This window comes from Pleurodeles waltl, chromosome 1_1 (assembly GCF_031143425.1).
Source record: "Pleurodeles waltl isolate 20211129_DDA chromosome 1_1, aPleWal1.hap1.20221129, whole genome shotgun sequence".
NCBI lineage: Eukaryota > Metazoa > Chordata > Amphibia > Caudata > Salamandridae > Pleurodeles > Pleurodeles waltl.
The window spans coordinates 982,233,315-982,252,345 of NC_090436.1; the positions used below are offsets into that span (position 1 = coordinate 982,233,315).

General features: G+C 43.4%; 1 protein-coding gene across 6 annotated transcripts in view; it reads right to left on the reverse strand.

Annotated features, from left to right (window-relative positions):
• The window catches only part of FAM13A (family with sequence similarity 13 member A), an 848,928-nt gene that overhangs the window by 86,032 nt on the left and 743,865 nt on the right, over positions 1–19,031 (reverse strand). For all 6 annotated transcript variants that reach the window (XM_069230260.1, XM_069230261.1, XM_069230259.1 and 3 more), the window contains one exon: positions 6,713–6,796. In XM_069230260.1, the coding sequence (XP_069086361.1) occupies positions 6,713–6,796 (84 nt within the window). The remainder of the gene's footprint in view (positions 1–6,712; positions 6,797–19,031) is intronic.

Below are 19,031 nucleotides of genomic sequence, written 5' to 3' on the forward strand. Positions count from 1 at the left end.
ACAAAATCTATGAAAGTAAATGTATTTGAGGTCAAGACCCTTAGAAACTGAACTAATAAGGTGAAGCTATGAGTGAAAGTTCAAATTTATGAACAAGAACGCTTTGCTTTATAAATTTACAAGTAAACAATTAATTTACATAGTCTACATAACTTTAGGCAAGAAACAAGACATGAACATATTACAGGGAATCCATATCCCTTTCACTTCCTTCATAATTGCAAAGCAGTGACAGCTAGTATTTTCCCTATTTGTTTTTGTATTATTTTCCAATATAACATAATAGAAACATTTACAACAGTACATTTGGAAAACAGAAATATTGTATTACAAAAAATAGAGCCATTGTGCTTAGTACCAAAAAAATCGATTTAAGCAATGTATCATTAATTTAACAGTTCACATCAGATAACATTACTTTTTTAATATTCAGATCGACCCTTTATAAAGCAGTATATCGTGATTACTTGTATAATCGCCATATGAGGGATGTTCATCAGGTGGAAATAAGAGTTACTATTCTTATCTATCAGCAACTTCCATACAATACTCTTATATTTTGGGACAAAATCATGGAATGTGGAACAAGTTTGCCTCCACTGATCATTGTATTTGAGGTATTTCAAGGGCTTAGGAGGTTTGCATCTTATGTAAAGTCTGTGGCGTGAAATACATTATATGCAATATAGTAAAACATATATTTCTAAATCTAGTGTTACGAGATACTTTGTGGCCACTTTGAGCGTTTTATCCCACTTCGTTTGAAAATGTTCACCACAGTCAAACTCCCATTCATCCTTCGTTGCTAGATCTTTGATGTCTACAGAAGTGTTATTACACTAAATGGTATTTGTGAGGTTTGGGAATAATTCTAATGTCTGTGACTGCTACGCATCTCTCAAAGCCCTATGTAACATTTTACTGCGACTGTGCTTTCCCTAGTCCCAAATGACTTTAACATGTTCAAACTTCAGAGAGGTATCCTCTTTGTGCACAGCATGCCGTCTGTATAATGTCTATGAGTCCTGTACGTCATGTTTCTGTCCTCAGCTGTGTTTAAATAAAATAAAAATTTAAATTTAAAAATAAAAAAACAGGAAAACCCACAGTTGAGCCAGTGGTGCACAAAATAATCTACATTTATGTAAGTACTTAACTGGGATTATGGTCGAAATGCTGAAGCCATCATGGCAACGCATAGGGTTAGAGAACAGGACTGCCTTTGTGTAGTTGCAAGATACATGTGTTATCTCCTAATACATCTCTACTGGTTTTAACTTCTTACCTCTATCTATTCTAGTTTCTCTCTCACCTCTGATTCTACTTGCACTCTCTCATCCCTGTCTTCTCAATTTGCTCTCTATGCTTGACCTCTCACTGTCTAAACTCCATATTTACCCAGCTTTCCAAATAAAAAAAAACTAAAAAAAAAAACTAGAGGGAACCAGAGATAAAGAATGAGCTCTGAAATCCACATGAGCAGAGGTACAGGGAAGAGACAGAAGAATAGAAAGAGGGAAAGGGAAAAAGAGAGAAAGAAACCGAGAGACTGAAAGGAAGGAAAAGACACCTAGAAAGAGGACAGGCACCAGACAACTTAAGAAAGACACAGTTGGAGAGAGACCCATATGCAACACGTTTGTGTGCGATGCCAAAAAAATAAATGTTCGAGCCGACAACCTTTTACTTACCATGCCAGACAACTCTTGTTGCATTCCTGCCCAACAATCTGCAAGTGCCACTTCACTTCCAGCCCTCCTTCAGTCTGCAATGACTTGCTGCTACCTTCCCTGCCCAGTTCTCTTTCTACTGTGCCTGCTTGTGTGCCACACCTCCCTCAACCCTATCCTTCCTCGTGTTCACTGCAACCTGTGCCCCATGCTTCATTAGCCTGGCTCCTTCACTTAAATCCCATCTCAACAAATTGCACCCACACATTTGTGCCCCCTCTGAAACACACTAAAGACCAAGACTTTTCCTTCGGTTTTTGGGCAGAGTTTTGTTGCCTGCTTACAAATGAAATAATGACCCACTGGCCACTGAGTAACAAAGTTTAAGGTAACAATGTTTATTGTGTTCCAGAGATGTGCCATATTTGTCTTTCCCACTAATTCCAGTTTCTACATTTCTATACGGTCTATGCAGGCCTCTTCAGTCAAATTCTAAACAAATTTCGGCTCCCATGAAAATCTTTTCAATAACAATGCCCTTGTTAATGGAGATCTTGACATATGTTTGAAGCAGCACGGCTGTATCGTGTGGCATGAGGTGCTGAAAAAAGACTGACATGGCTAAAATACTTTCAATACAAATAAAAATTAAATGACTGGACTTTGGATGAGGACAGGGAAAGGTTTAGGTGCCTTGTTAGAAGGTGGCAAAGCAGCAAGACATTTTTACTGCTTCATGCTAAAGGCGGATGGATTAAAATTCCACAACGGTGTGCAAATTCCTGTACTGGCTGCCCCTGTGGTTTTCTTAATGCTGGTCTCATTTGAGTGCACCCCTGAAAGCTGTGTCTGGTCCAGACACCAGGGGGGTAGAACTATGTTTAGACAATTTATTCCTATTGAGGGGCCTTCACGTGGATTTGAACCTGTGTATTCACTTTAATAGTTTTTTGTTCTGCTAACCTGTGCAGGGCATTTGCCAATCTTAGTACTTTTCCAGAGCACTCATTCCAGTGGCTAAAGCGAGGTTGACAATTACACACACACACACACACACACACACTGCAACACCTTCAATCTGCATTTGAAAGGAAAGTAGAATATGACTCAGGGTCATTCAGAAGGCGTGAACAGATAATTTTGTTCATTATTGTGGACTACAGAGATGCAACACAAGAGATGAGTAAATTCAGCTCGTCCACCTTGAAGAGGATAAGGCAGGAGTAAGGCTGTATGGTGTGCCTGGTTGTATGGCATCACAGGCTGTCAGTTGCATCACTCACTCGACTCCTTCTAGATACTGGTGAATAGCCAATGTGGATACATCCACAAAGTGTATGCTAAAAAAGACAAGGCAATTACAGGCTAGTGAACCAGAGATCTGAGTAAAATTGAAGGACATCCTGTTTTGAGGATTGATGCAGTGGATTACAGAATCTCGGCTAGGGGGGATTTGTTCAAGGAAAAAAAATGTCAAACAGACTGGAATCATTTATTACAAAAGATTTTTATAAAACATTGCCAAGGGAACTGAAGTTGTTTGCTTAGTCTGGTCACACTGTTCTTCCAATAGTAAGATCGGATGAGGCCAGTGATCGGTTGTGAAGGTAGAGCCAAAAGCAGAGTGGGGACTAGCTTTGAGCAGGAGAAAGAAAGCAAAAAATCAGCCAACCATTCGACATCCATACAGTAATAAGGGTGCAGCAAGAATTAGGAAAAGTGATTGCACATTTTTTTACTGAAATAAACATTGTCAGCTGAGAAGCACTCTGGGGAGCTGGCTCTGTATATACTATACCAAAGTAAGGTATAGTGTGCACAGAGTCCAGTGGATCCCCAGAGGCTTTACAGAGGCCTAAGTAGATAATATTAATGCTCTCTTTTGTTGTAGTGTGGTCGACCAGTTAAGCTTATCAGATGGTAGTGCTAAGTATTTGTTCTACGCACAGTGTCAAGAAATGAGGCACACACTCCATGACTAACTCCAGGCCAATGTTTATGTATCACAAAATATACTTTGTTTCTTTATTTCTAGAACCAAAAGGATCTTTGTTGCAGGTAAGTACAGTTTCAAGAATGTATCAATTTCACGTATCAAATGCACTTTGTTTGGAATTCACAGATAAAACAATTTTCAGGTAATTAATACTTTTCAATTTCAAAAGTAGACAGTGCAATTTCTCATAGAAAGCAATGCAGTCCCAGGGGAGGGAAAGTAACAACACAATTTGAAGGTAAGTACTTGACTTATGATCCCAGTCTTCGGGATTAAAGGTGCCCACAGGGCAAAGTTCAGAAAGACAGCAAGGGTGCACCACCATCAACACGGGGCCGGCCGGTGCAGAGGTCAAAGTTGGTGTTGGGCACCCAATGAAATCCTATGGAGACGGGTCACTTAGAAAGAAACAGCTTGCAGGTAAGTACCTACAACTTCAGGGCTCAGACCTTGGAGGTCTAGTCCATGACCAGGAAGATTGGGGGTGGGGGTACGGATGAGGAGGGGTCAGCACCCCTCAGCAGCACGGGGGCGGCTGTGTGCAGGGTGCAAACTCAGCATTGCGTGCCCAATGCTTTTCAATGGAGAAACTCCGGGATCACAAAGATGCTGCAAGCTTAGTCCAGGGAGTCGGCTGAAGAAAACCAACAGCTGGGCAGGTATATAGAGAGCCCACTGGACGTTGCTGGACCGTTGTTTGGGTTCCCCAAGGCCAGGAGACTGTGGGTGCAGGGGTACCTTTACACGTCAGGAAATCTTCACCAGAGCCGGTCGCAGTCAGGTCCTTTGGATTTAGGCTGCACGCATCGTCATGTTGGTCAGGAGGGGTCAACCCAGGGTGGACTCGAGGTCGGAATCGCCTGCCAACCTCCTCTGAACTGGTGGGCCACATGGACTTGGGTCGTGGATGTCAGGTGTAGAGTGGAAAGGGTTGTCCCTTAGGAAATCTTGGTCCTTGGGTAGGCAGGCAGTCTTCTGGAGGTTTGTTGAGGTTGCTGGTCCTGCAGGATGCGTCGCCTATTTGTAGAAGGAGTCTTGAAGCTGCAGACAGGCCGGTAGGGCTAGAGCCAAATGAGTTGTCATCTGGAGTCTTCTCTGCTGGTGCGGCTGTTCAGTCATTCTTCTTTTAGGTCGCCAGGAATCTGAAGAGCAAAGTTCAGGGGTGACCCTAAATACTAGATTTAGGGGTGTTACAGGAGTCAGAGGGCAGTAGCCAATGGCTACTGACCCTGAGGATGGCTACATTCTTCCTGTGCCCACTCTGTTTGGGGAGTGGGCACATAAGTAACCCTCCTGGCTATTACTCTCCAAAACAAGCTGGAGGATTCTGCCAGGAGGGGTTTACACCTCAGCGTTTGGACACCCTAGGGGTGGCCCCAGCTGGGGTGGACACTCCTCCTGGAGTTTACTAATTTTCCCACCAGACCTGCAGCCAAAAGTGAGGACTGGGCTAGGAGGCATGCATCTCCACTTGTTGGAGTGCCCTGAGGCAGCAAAACAAATGGCAGGACCTTTTGAGGCTCACCGCCAAGTGTTGTGTTGCTGTTCCTGCAAAGAAGGGGGGGGGGGGGGGGGAAGAGAGGCACCTCCACCCAGAGCACAAAGGCTCTCACCCAATGGGGCCAGAAACCCATCTGGTAGTGGCAGGCTGTCATAGACCAGTCAGCCACAAACTAGAGAGTTTGGTGAATTTCAGGGGGCATCTCTAAGATGCCTTCTGTGTCCATTTCACAATAAATCCCAGACTGGCATCAGTGTGGGTTTATGTAGCTGAGACGTTTGATACCAAACATCCCAGCCTTCTGTGAAGCCATCCCGGAGCTGTGGAGTTTGTAATGACAAATTCCCAGCCCAGTACTCAATATGGCTACACTGCACTTACAGGATCTATGAATAGACTTAGACACTGTATGGGCATACTGCTCATGCAGTTATGCCCTCTCCTGTGGTATAGTGCACCCTGCTTTAGGGCTGTAAGGCCTGCTACAGTGGTGACTTACCTATGCCACAGGCATGGTGCCCAGAGAGGGACACCATGTCGACTTTACCTCTTTCTCCCCACCCACACACACATTCTTCAATGGCAGTGTGCAAGTGTTTGGTGAGGGGCCCCCTAGGATGGCATAACACATGCTACAGCCCTTGGGAAAATTATTTGACCTCAGGGCCCTTGGTACCACAGGTACGTTTTACAAAGGACTTAGCTGGGTGCCAGAGGTGTACCTATTGTGGAAGCAATGGTACAGTGTAGCGACAGAACAGGCACGGGGCCTGGTTAGCAGGATTCCAACACACACACACACACACACACACTCGGTCAAGTTAGCATCAGATATCAGGCAAAAAGTGTGGTTGCGCAGGGGAAGGAAACAATGCCAAGACGGGCACTATCCTACAAGCACCATCAAAAGTTTTGATTAAATGGGTGATGCAGCATAGTGCCACAAACCTCTCGAGTGGTTAGTCCAGGATGATGACGATGTCTTACTTTTCACACACCTGCAACTGAGAAAGGCACGCTTGAAGGCCTTCATCAGTGAAGATCAGGCCCAGTGGCTCTCAAACTGAACAATTCACCATGAGATGCACACCAAACTTATGAAACAGATAGCATGCTGTGGTGCATGACCCACCCTAAATCTAAACCCAAGTGCAGAATAGTTTGAGAGTAGAGGAGCTGAAATATTATATGCATAGCCCTTTAATGGGATGCAGAATGAAGAACTGTGATGACTAATACCATTACTGAGGGTCAAAACATAATTCTGCCAATTGAGTTACATTGCTCCATGGTTAAAAATTAAAATAACGTTTAAAAAAATAAAAGTCCTCCAAGCACCACAATGACTGCAGTTGATGTGTGGTTTACCTAGAATAGTTTTCTCATTCAACAGTCTGTCAAACCACAAAGAGGCATTTGGAGGCCTTTTGGTGCATTTTGGTAGCAAATAACGAAAGAAAGCTACGGAAGCGATAAAGCTGAAAGTTAATTTCTAACAGTAAGGCCGCAAACACAATTAAGGGTGGTGATGAAAAATATGCATACCGGTCTTCCGTGAATACTTTCGTAATACAGCAGAGCTTTCTGAAGAGCCACTTTCTCGGAAGCAATTTCGTCTCTTGTCATGTCCTGTGAGAGAAAAGAGGACAACTTATTATCAGCAGCCACTTAGTCACATTAAAATATCACTTCTCCAGACTAAGCTACAATGCTATCTGCTTTGACTGGCACTTTAATTGAAAAACCGATTTTAAATTAAATGGGTGCACTATCTCGAGTACTCAGGTTGTCAATGATAAACTTACGGAATCACGAAAACAAAAAACTCCCATTCTGAACACTGTGACAACATAAAAAGATTAGCAAACGTACCAGAAATATGTTGCACTAACAGACTCCAAATTGGCACCCCTTCAGGAGCATCCTGCAGCAAGCCTCATCCAGGGCCTTTAGAAATATGACCACATCAACCCACCATAATAGAACTCTATTGGCTTCCCTTGGTAGCCCGATGCGTATTTAAAACCAGATGCATTGTTTACAAAGCCATCACAACCAGCACCCCAGCATTTACTGCTGACAAGCCCCTTATCTCTGGTGTTTCTAGGCACATCCGCGGTCAGCACACCATCAGATTACAAACTAAAATGGATAAAACAGAAAACAACAACAGGAACAATATCTCCATATCCATCAGGACCCTTCCAACATTCCTCCAATTTGGGAGAGTTGAGGACTCACCTCTTCACAACGTATTAATCATAAACAACTCAGGTTCCTCTCCTACTAGTTTCCACTGACTTTATGCTCATCTCTTATCATATACAGCAATTGGCTGTCTTTTGGCTAGGCTTGTGCTATAGAAATACCATATACATACACACAAAACACACATACCACAGCAAAAGAGGAGCACTTCCTTCTTGCCCAGCCTTGGGGCGCATTCTATGCAAATTTATAAAAGGTGAGGGTAATAGGAGCTATTACTCTTTGATGGACATGTTCACTAGTCAATTTGAAAGGGTTTAAACCTTCCTAAAACCAGGACATTGAAACATGGGGCATTGAAAGTATGGCTAGTTGCTATTTTTTTCACTCTATTTTTTTAGTGGAAGAATCACTTTAACACACTACTGTCAACACTACAGCAAGCATGAAATCTACTTTAATCTTCCGTCCATCCTGACAAGAGCTCAATTCATCCTTTAGAGTTTAATTCGTCTCACCAAGGTGTACGCTCATGAAATCAGTAATTTTCAGATCTGCGGCTAAAGAAAGCCTTTAGCAGCTCTTGATTCAAGGAAAACATTCTTCTAGTACTTAGGTATTCAACAGCTCAGGTTTTCTGTAGAACCTGCAAATATATACATTCCCAATTTCAGTCCCTTGCTATCAAGATTCATTGGGTGAAGTCCAGACTGCCTAAAGGCATTTTAGACCATGACGAAGGCCCTAGTTATGTGTTGCTTAGAATTATAAGCTTTAATTCCCTACTCTGGAAATACTGTTCCCAAAGGCCTGGAAATTTCAGTGTATGGGGTTAACAGGAATTACAAGTTATCAGCATCATCAGAATTAATGGACCGCTCGTAATGGAAGCATAATTGTTCAGTTCCTGGAACAATTGTATTATGGTGATATATGCATATATAATAACCTCAAGCCCGTACAGCTTCTGTAACTTCAACATGCATCAGAAAGAGACAACACAATAGGTTTCCATAATTGGATTTCCTTCTAGAACTACTTTCAATAAAAATGGGAGAGCAGAGCATAAACTACCGACAAAAAGTGTTGAGTGTAAAGTGAGCACACCAGTGGCAAAAAGCAGAGCAACAGTATCTCAGCTTTATTAAGCTTATTTATTTTCCGCCTTACATATTTGCCAGTAGGTTAGTCATCTAGTTAACCACATTTTCGCATAGTTAATTCACAGCTGATATTTTTACATGGCACACAGTGCTTTACACCCTTGAAAAGCAATAGATACAGCCCGTTTCCAATCACTTTATTATATCATACCATGGATTTTCAACACTAGTAGATACAAAGGGAAGAGAAACCTTTGATGCAAATTTGAAAAAATAGGTATCTCAGCAAAGACATTTGAAAGAGATGTACGTGCCTTAACTACAGAGCAATGGGTTGAACACAAGACTTCCTAGTTTCAGTGCCTGCGACATTAAAGGGTACACAGCGATCATCCCTGCCAATGTGAGGTCATAACCAGCATAGAAAAGATCTGGTGGTGTTTTGCCACTAGCACTTTCTGCAGCAGGAAAGTTGGGCATGAGAGGGGGCTTGGCTTACGACGGGCAAGAGCCTCCACATTCAGAATAAATGTGATGAAGTTGATGAGATGTTTGCCTCTGGACAGTAAAAGCCAAGGAAACTACCAGAACCCATTAACATTTGCTCGACTTAGAGCTGCATCATGCAAGAGTGCAATGTGTCACTAAGAAGAAACTGCAAGGAGTAGTAGATGCAAATATGCTTTGAGGTAACATGGGAAATGTCCATCTAGTGGACAGGAAGCCTCTAAAGTTTACAGAGCAGAGTGCATGCTGACATCGGAATCTTAACACATAAGGAATTGCCTCTACACACACTGGGATGTGAAGGGGCACTGTAAGAACCAATCACATTTTCACAGCCTTCCAGCATCTCTTTCCAGGCTACCTTTGGATATTTATGTATTCTTGACTTGAGAGAGATGCTCTTATTTGTAGTAGACTGAAGTGCAGGCAGTATAGTTTGCATGCAGGAACACCTTAAACAGCCTGGTTATTAAAAGCTGTTCCACTCACAGTCATGCAAGTGTGTGTGTGTGTGTGTGTATATATATATATATTGAAAATGTCACTTACCCAGTGTACATCTGTTCGTGGCATCAGTCGCTGGAGATTCACATGTTCTGCATAGCTCGCCATCTGGTGTTGGGTCGGAGTGTTACAAGTTGTTTTTCTTCGAAGAAGTCTTTCGAGTCACGGGACCGAGTGACTCCTCCTTCTGTCTCCATTGCGCATGGGCGTCGACTCCATCTTCGATTGTTTTCCCCGCAGAGGGTGAGGTAGGAGTTGTGTTGTAGTAATAGTGCCCATGCAATGGAGTGACTAAGTATGTACCTATTTAAGGCTAAAATAATATATATACAAATATACAAAGTTGAAGCTAACTTCCAAATTGCTACAGGCTCCCGGGGAGGTGGGTGGGCACATGTGAATCTCCAGCGACTGATGCCACGAACAGATGTACACTGGGTAAGTGACATTTTCAGTTCGATGGCATCTGTCGCTGTAGATACACATGTTCTGCATAGACTAGTAAGCAGTTATCTCCCCAAAAGCGGTGGTTCAGCCTGTAGGAATGGAAGTGGCTTGAAATAACGTTCTTAACACGGCTTGACCTACTGTGGCTTGCTGTGCGGATAGCACGTCTACACAGTAGTGCTTGGTGAACGTGTGGCGTAGACCATGTGGCTGCCTTACATATTTCTTGCATTGGGATGTTTCCTAGAAAGGCCATGGTAGCACCTTTTTTTCTGGGTGAGTGTGCCCTTGGTGTAATGGGCAGTTGTCGTTTTGCTTTAAGGTAGCAGATTTGGATGCATTTAACTATCCATCTGGCTATACCTTGTTTTGATATTGGGTTTCCTGCATGAGGTTTTTGGAATGCAATAAATAGTTGTTTAGTCTTTCTGATGTTTTTCGTTCTGTCAATGTAGTACATTAATGCTCTTTTGACATCTAATGTATGTAGTGCCCTCTCAGCTACGGAATCTGGCTGTGGGAAGAACACTGGTAGTTCCACTGTTTGATTTAGGTGGAACGGTGAAATAACCTTTGGTAAAAATTTAGGATTAGTCCTTAGGACGACTTTATTTTTGTGTAGTTGTATAAAAGGTTCTTGTATTGTAAACGCCTGAATTTCGCTTACTCTTCTTAGAGATGTAATGGCGATGAGAAATGCAACCTTCCAGGTGAGGAACTGTATTTCGCAAGAGTGCATGGGTTCAAAAGGTGGACCCATGAGTCTTGTTAATACAACATTTAAGTTCCATGAAGGAACAGGTGGTGTTCTTGGTGGTATAATTCTTTTAAGCCCTTCCATGAATGCTTTAATGACTTGTATCCTATATAGGGAAGTTGAATAGGTAGTCTGCAGGTATGCAGATATTGCCGCAAGGTGTATTTTAATGGAAGAGAAGGCTAGGCTAGATTTCTGTAAGTGAAGCAAGTAACCCACTACATCCTTTGGAGTTGCGTGTATAGGTTGGATCTGATTATGATGGCAGTAGCAGACAAACCTCTTCCATTTACTTGCATAGCAGTGCCTAGTGGACGGCCTTCTGGCTTGCTTTATGACTTCCATACATTCTTGGGTAAGTTGTAAGTGTCCGAATTCTAGGATTTCAGGAGCCAGATTGCTAGATTCAGCGATGCTGGATCTGGATGTCTGATCTGTTGGTTGTGTTGTGTTAACAGATCCGGCCTGTTGGGCAATTTGATGTGGGGTACTACTGATAGGTCTAGCAGTGTTGTGTACCAGGGTTGCCTTGCCCAAGTTGGTGCTATTAAAATGAGTTTGTTTTGACTCAATTTGTTTACCAGATAAGGAAGGAGAGGGAGAGGAGGAAAAGCGTAGGCAAATATCCCTGACCAGTTCATCCATAGGGCATTGCCTTGGGACTGCCTGTGTGGGTATCTGGATGCAAAGTTTTGGCATTTTGCGTTCTCTCTTGTTGCAAACAAGTCTATTTGAGGTGTTCCCCAGAGTCTGAAGTAAGTGTTTAGAACTTGGGGGTGAATTTCCCATTCGTGGACTTGTTGGTGATCTCGAGAGAGATTGTCTGCAAGTTGATTCTGGATCCCTGGAATAAACTGCGCTATTAGGCGAATGTGGTTGTGAATTGCCCATCGCCATATTTTCTGTGCTAGAAGACTCAACTGCGTTGAGTGTGTCCCCCCCTGTTTGTTTAGATAATACATAGTTGTCATGTTGTCTGTTTTGACAAGAATGTATTTGTGAGTTATAATTGGTTGGAAAGCCCGCAATGCGTGAAAAACTGCTAGCATTTCTAGGTGATTTATATGCAGTTTTGTTTGATGTACGTTCCATTGTCCTTGTATGCTGTGTTGATCGAGGTGTGCTCCCCACCCTGTCATGGAAGCATCTGTTGTTATTACGTATTGTGGCACTGGGTCTTGGAATGCCGCCCTTTGTTTAAATTTATACTGTTCCACCATAGAAGCGAGAGGTAAGTTTGGCGGTCTATCAACACCAGATCTAGAAGGTGACCCTGTGCTTGTGACCATTGTGATGCTAGGCACTGTTGTAAGGGCCTCATGTGTAGTCTTGCGTTCGGGACAATGGCTATGCATGAAGACATCATGCCTAGGAGTTGTAATATCATCTTTGCTTGTATTGTTTGTGTTGGATACATGCGTTGTATGATCTTGTTGAAATTTTGAATTCTTTGTGGACTTGGAGTGGCTACTCCTTTTGTTGTGTCTATTATGGCTCCCAGGTATTGTTGTATTTTGCACGGCAAAATGTTGGATTTTGCAAAGTTGACGGTGAAACCTAGTTTGTAGAGGGTTTGTATGATTTGATTTGTGTGTTGTAAGCACTTTGTTAGTGAATTGGTTTTGATTTGCCAATCGTCTAGATACGGGAATACATGTATTTGCTGCCTTCTGATGTGTGCAGCCACTACTGCTAGACATTTTGTAAAGACTCTTGGTGCGGTTGTTAAACCAAAAGGCAATACTTTGAATTGGTAATGTATTCCTTTGAATACGAACCATAGGTATTTTCTGTGAGATGGATGTATTGGTATATGGAAATACGCGTCTTTGAGGTCTAAGGTTGTCATGTAGTCCTGTAGTTTTAGCAATGGTAACACCTCTTGTAGCGTGACCATGTGAAAGTGGTCTGATTTGATGTAGGTGTTTAGTATTCTGAGGTCTAGGATTGGTCTCAGTGTTTTGTCCTTTTTTGGTATTAAGAAGTACAGTGAATAGACTCCTGTGTTTGTTTGTGTGTTTGGTACTAATTCGATTGCATTCTTTTGCAATAGTGCTTGAACTTCTATTTCCAGAAGGTCGGAATGTTGTTTTGACAATTTTTGTGCTTTTGGTGGTATGTTTGGAGGGAATTGTAGGAATTCTATGCAATAACCATGTTGGATAATTGCTAAGACCCAAGTGTCTGTAGTTATTTCCTCCCATCCTTTGTAATAATGACCTATTCTTCCCCCCACTGGTGTTGTGTGGAGGGGGTGAGTGACACCTGAGTCACTGCTTGGTTGTAGGGGTTTTGGGGCTTTGAAATTTTCCTCTATTCCTAGGGAATTGCCCTCCTCTGTTTGGCCCCGAAAGCCTCCCCTGTACTTTCCCTGGTAGCTGGACGGTGTTGCCTGCGAGGTGCTGGCTTGTGTGGCCTGACCCCGAAACCCCCCTCTAAAGGGTGTCTTGCGGAAGGTGCTGTAGGTTCCTCTGCTCTGCGGGGAGTAGAGTGCGCCCATGGCTTTAGCAGTGTCAGTGTCTTTTTTAAGTTTTTCGATTGCTGTGTCCACTTCTGGTCCGAACAGTTGTTTTTCGTTGAATGGCATATTGAGCACTGCCTGCTGTATCTCTGGTTTGAACCCAGACGTTCTTAGCCATGCGTGCCTTCTAATGGTCACAGATGTATTAATTGTTCTTGCAGCTGTGTCTGCTGCATCCATAGAAGATCGTATCTGGTTATTTGATATGTTCTGTCCTTCCTCAACCACCTGCTTTGCCCTTTTTTGAAGTTCCTTGGGTAGATGCTCGATGAGGTGTTGCATCTCATCCCAATGGGCTCTGTCATAGCGCGCAAGTAGTGCTTGAGAGTTAGCGATGCGCCACTGGTTTGCAGCTTGTACTGCGACCCTTTTCCCAGCTGCATCGAACTTGCGGCTCTCTTTATCTGGGGGTGGTGTGTCCCCAGATGTGTGGGAGTTGGCTCTTTTCCGAGCTACTCCCACTACGACGGAATCTGGTGGCAGCTGTGTGGTGATGAAAACAGGGTCTGTAGGAGGTGCTTTATATTTCTTTTCCACCCTTGGCGTTATTGCCCTACTTTTGACCGGCTCCTTGAAGATTTCCTTTGCGTGCCGAAGCATACCTGGCAGCGTAGGCAGGCTTTGGTAGGAGCTGTGGGTGGAGGAGAGGGTGTTGAATAAAAAGTCATCCTCGACTTGTTCTGAGTGGAGGTTTACGTTGTGGAATTGTGCTGCTCTAGCCACCACTTGAGAATATGCTGTGCTGTCTTCAGGTGGTGAGGGCTTTGTTGGATATGCCTCCGGACTGTTGTCCGACACTGGGGCGTCATATAAGTCCCAAGCGTCTTGATCTTGGTCACCTTGGCTCATGGTGGTGTGAGCCGGGGAATGTGACGGAGTTTGCGTCGGTGAGACGTTAATTACAGGTGGAGGAGAGGGTGGCGGAGTCACCTTTTTCACCATCTTTGTTTGTGGCGCCTGGTCTGTTTGAAACTCCAGTCTCCTTTTTCTCCTAATAGGGGGAAGGGTACTTATTTTTCCTGTTCCCTGCTGTATGAAAATACGTTTTTGCGTATGGTCCACTTCGGTGGATTGCAGCTCTTCCTCAAACCTATGCTTTCGCATCTGAGAGGACAGTGATTGCTCCTCTGTATAAGAGCCTGGACCTGGGTCGGTTACGGGTTGTTTCGGCACCGAAACCCTGCCTGTATCTTTTTTCGGCTCCGAGGTGGTTTTTTTTCTTTTTTAGAGTCGAAACCTCTTGGCGTCGATCTTCGTCGGTGCCGCTGTCTCGGCGTCGAGCCGTTTCTACACCGCTATCTCGGTGTCGTTGCTTCTCTCCAGCACTTTCTCGATCCCGAGAAGGCGGCGTGCCGGTGTCTCGACCGGAGTCAGACGATCTCGGCACTGTTTGGGCCTTTTTCGGTGCCGATGGTCGGTCACCGAACTTATGGGTGGAGCCATGGACTGGTGGCAGTGGCGTCCCCTGGGCCTTGTCACTTTTCTTATGTGTTGTTTTCGACGTCTTAATCACGGTTCTTTGATCGTCGAATTCCTCGGAGTCCGATTCGTGGATCGAAAAGGTTTCTTCTTCCTCTTGTTCCTCGAACTCTCGGTGCGCTGTCGGCGTGGACGCCATCTGAAGTCTCCTGGCTCGACGGTCACGGAGTGTCTTTCGGGACCGGAACGCGCGACAGGCTTCGCAAGTCTCCTCACTGTGCTCAGGTGACAGGCACAGGTTACAGACCAAATGTTGGTCTGTATACGGGTATTTGTTGTGGCATTTGGGACAAAAACGGAACGGGGTCCGTTCCATCGGCGGTGTTGGACACGCGGTCGGGCCGACCAGGCCCCGACAGGGGATCGAAAAGTACCCCAAAGGGCACCGGAGCGCGTCGATCTTCGATGCGGTGTTGAATCTAACTACGCCGATCCCGAACGCAACAATACCGACGAAAATCTTCCGAAATCTACTAACTTTCCGTTCCGAAACTCGGAGCGACAGGAACACGTCCGAACCCGATGGCGGAAAGAAAACAATCGAAGATGGAGTCGACGCCCATGCGCAATGGAGACAGAAGGAGGAGTCACTCGGTCCCGTGACTCGAAAGACTTCTTCGAAGAAAAACAACTTGTAACACTCCGACCCAACACCAGATGGCGAGCTATGCAGAACATGTGTATCTACAGCGACAGATGCCATCGAACATATATATATACATATATATATATATATATATATACACACACACACACACTAAAGTAATGGGATATTCACTTTGGTCCTGCTGTCCTAAAATACCTTGAATAGGTTAAAACCCATAGAACTAGATATATTTATCTTACTATTAAAAACAGAATGCATATACATAGTAAACATTAAAAACTGATATTCATTTATTATTTATCCTCAAGCTGCTCATATAGAAAATGATAATGCCAGTCGATTGGTATGTATGTGTGCGTGGGTTTATATATGTATGTATATGTGTATATATGGAAAATGTCACTTACCCAGTGTACATCTGTTTGTGGCATTAGTCGCTGTAGATTCACATGCTGTGCACATCCCGCCATCTGGTGTTGGGCTCGGAGTGTTACAAGTTGTTTTTCTTCAAAGAAGTCTTTTCGAGTCACGAGACCGAGGGACTCCTCCCATTTCGGCTCCATTGCACATGGGCGTCGACTCTATCTTAGATTGTTTTCCCCGCAGAGGGTGAGGTAGGAGTTTTGTATGCTAGTAATAGTGCCCATGCAATGGAGTAATGTACATCATGTAGTTTAAAGTAATATATTTTCAAATTTACAAATGTTCAAGATCAACTTCTTAACGGCTACAGGCTCCCGGGGAGGCGGGTGGGCGCATGTGAATCTGCAGCGACTAATGCCACGAACAGATGTACACTGGGTAAGTGACATTTTCCGTTCGATGGCATGTGTAGCTGCAGATACACATGCTGTGCATAGACTAGTAAGCAGTTATTTCCCCAAAAGCGGTGGTTCAGCCTGTAGGAGTTGAAGTTGTTTGAAACAATGTTCGTAGTACTGCTTGACCTACTGTGGCTTGTTGTGCCGTTAACACATCTACACAGTAGTGTTTGGTAAATGTATGAGTCGTAGACCATGTAGCTGCCTTACATATTTCGGTCATTGGAATATTTCCTAGAAAGGCCATGGTAGCACCTTTCTTTCTGGTTGAGTGTGCCTTTGGTGTAATAGGCAGTTCTCTTTTTGCTTTAAGATAGCAGGTTTGAATACACTAAACTATCCATCTAGCAATGCCTTGTTTAGAAATTGGATTACCTGTATGAGGTTTTTGGAAAGCAATAAATAATTGTTTTGTTTTTCAAATTAGTTTTGTTCTGTCAATGTAGTACATTAACGCTCTTTTGATGTCTAATGTATGTAGTGCTCTTTCAGCTACAGAGTCTGGCTGTGGGAAGAACACTGGTAATTCTACTGTTTGATTCAAGTGGAACGGTGATATAACTTTTGGTAAAAATTTTGGATTTGTCCGTAGAACTACTTTATGCTTGTGTATTTGAATAAATGGTTCTTGTATGGTAAATGCTTGAATTTCACTCACTCTTCTTAGAGATGTGATGGCAATTAAAAATGCAACTTTCCATGTTAAGTATTGTATTTCACAAGAGTGCATGGGCTCAAAAGGTGGACCCATGAGTCGTGTTAAGACAATGTTGAGGTTCCATGAAGGAACTGGTGGTGTTCTTGGTGGTATAATTCTCTTTAGTCCTTCCATAAACGCTTTTATGACTGGTATCCTAAATAGTGAAGTTGAGTGCGTAATTTGCAGGTAAGCTGAAATTGCGGTAAGATGTATCTTTATGGAAGAGAAAGCTAGCTTTGACTTTTGCAAATGTAGTAAGTATCTTACGATGTCTTTGGCAGATGCGTGTAAGGGTTGAATTTGATTATTATGGCAGTAATAAACAAATCTTTTCCACTTATTTGCATAGCAATGTCTAGTGGTAGGTTTTCTAGCTTGTTTTAAGACCTCCATACATTCCTGTGTAAGGTCTAAGTGTCCGAATTCTAGGACTTCAGGAGCCAAATTGCTAGATTCAGTGATGCTGGATTTGGATGTCTGATCTGTTGTTTGTGTTGTGTTAACAGATCTGGTCTGTTTGGTAGTTTGACATGAGGCACTACAGAGAGGTCTAGTAGTGTTGTGTACCAAGGTTGTCTTGCCCATGTTGGCGCTATCAGTATGAGTCTGAGTTTGTTTTGACTCAATTTGTTTACCAGATATGGAAGGAGTGGGAGAGGGGGAAAAGCATAAGCAAATATCCCTGACCAGCTCATCCATAACGCATTGCCCTGAGACTGATCTTGTGGGTACCTGGATGCGAAGTTTCGGCATTTTGCGTTTTCCTGTGTTGCAAATAGATCTATTTGTGGTGTTCCCCAATTCTGGAAGTATTTGTTTAGTATTTGGGGGTGAATCTCCCATTCGTGGATCTGTTGGTGATCCCGAGAGAGATTGTCTGCTAACTGGTTCTGAATTCCTGGAATAAATTGTGCTATTAGGCGAATGTGGTTGTGAATCGCCCAATGCCATATTTTTTGTGCCAGGAGACACAACTGTGTTGAGTGTGTCCCTCCCTGTTTGTTTAGGTAATACATTGTTGTCATGTTGTCTGTTTTGACAAGAATGTGTTTGTGGCTTATTATGGGTTGAAATGCTTTTAGCGCTAGAAATACTGCCGATAGTTCTAAGTGATTTATGTGAAACTGTTTTTGCTGAGTGTCCCATTGTCCTTGGATGCTGTGTTGATTGAGGTGTGCTCCCCACCCTATCATGGAGGCATCTGTTATTACATATTGTGGCACTGGGTCTTGGAAAGGCCGCCCTTGGTTTAAATTTATACTGTTCCACCATTGAAGCGAGGTGTATGTTTGGTGGTCCTATCAACACCAGATCTAGAAGTTGACCCTGTGCTTGTGACCATTGTGATGCTAGGCACTGTTGTAAGGGCCGCATGTGCAACCTTGCGTTCGGGACAATGGCTATGCATGAGGACATCATGCCGAGTAGTTTCATCACCATTTTGACTTGTATCTTTTGTTTTGGATACATGGTCTTTATTACATTGTGAAATGCTTGAACCCTTTGTGGGCTTGGAGTGGCAATCCCTTTTGCGGTGTTGATTGTCGCCCCTAAGTATTGCTGTGTTTGACACGGCAGAAGGTGTGACTTTGTGTAGTTGATTGAGAAACCTAGATTGTGGAAGATTTCTATGACGTACTTCGTGTGTTGTGAACACCGTTTTAGCGTGTTGGTTTTGATTAACCAATCGTCTAGGTACGGGAACACATGTATTTGCTGCCTTCTGATATGTGCAGCTACTACTGCCAGGCATTTTGTAAAAACTCTTGGCGCAGTTGTTATTCCGAATGGCAACACCTTGAACTGGTAATGTACCCCTTGGAATACAAACCTTAGGTACTTTCTGTGTGAAGGATGTATCGGTATATGGAAATATGCATCCTTTAGGTCTAGTGTTGTCATGTAGTCTTGTTGTTTGAGCAGTGGGATTACGTCCTGTAATGTCACCATGTGAAAGTGATCTGATTTGATGTATATATTTAATGTTCTGAGATCTAGTATAGGTCTCAGACTCTTGTCTTTTTTGGGTGTGAGAAAGTACAGAGAGTAAACACCTGTCTCTTTCTGTTGGTTTGGTACTAATTCTATTGCTTCTTTTTGTAGCAATGCCTGAACTTCTAGCCCTAGAAGATCTATATGTTGTTTTGACATATTGTGTGTTTTCGGTGGGACGTTTGGAGGGAATTTGAGAAATTCTATGCAATAACCAT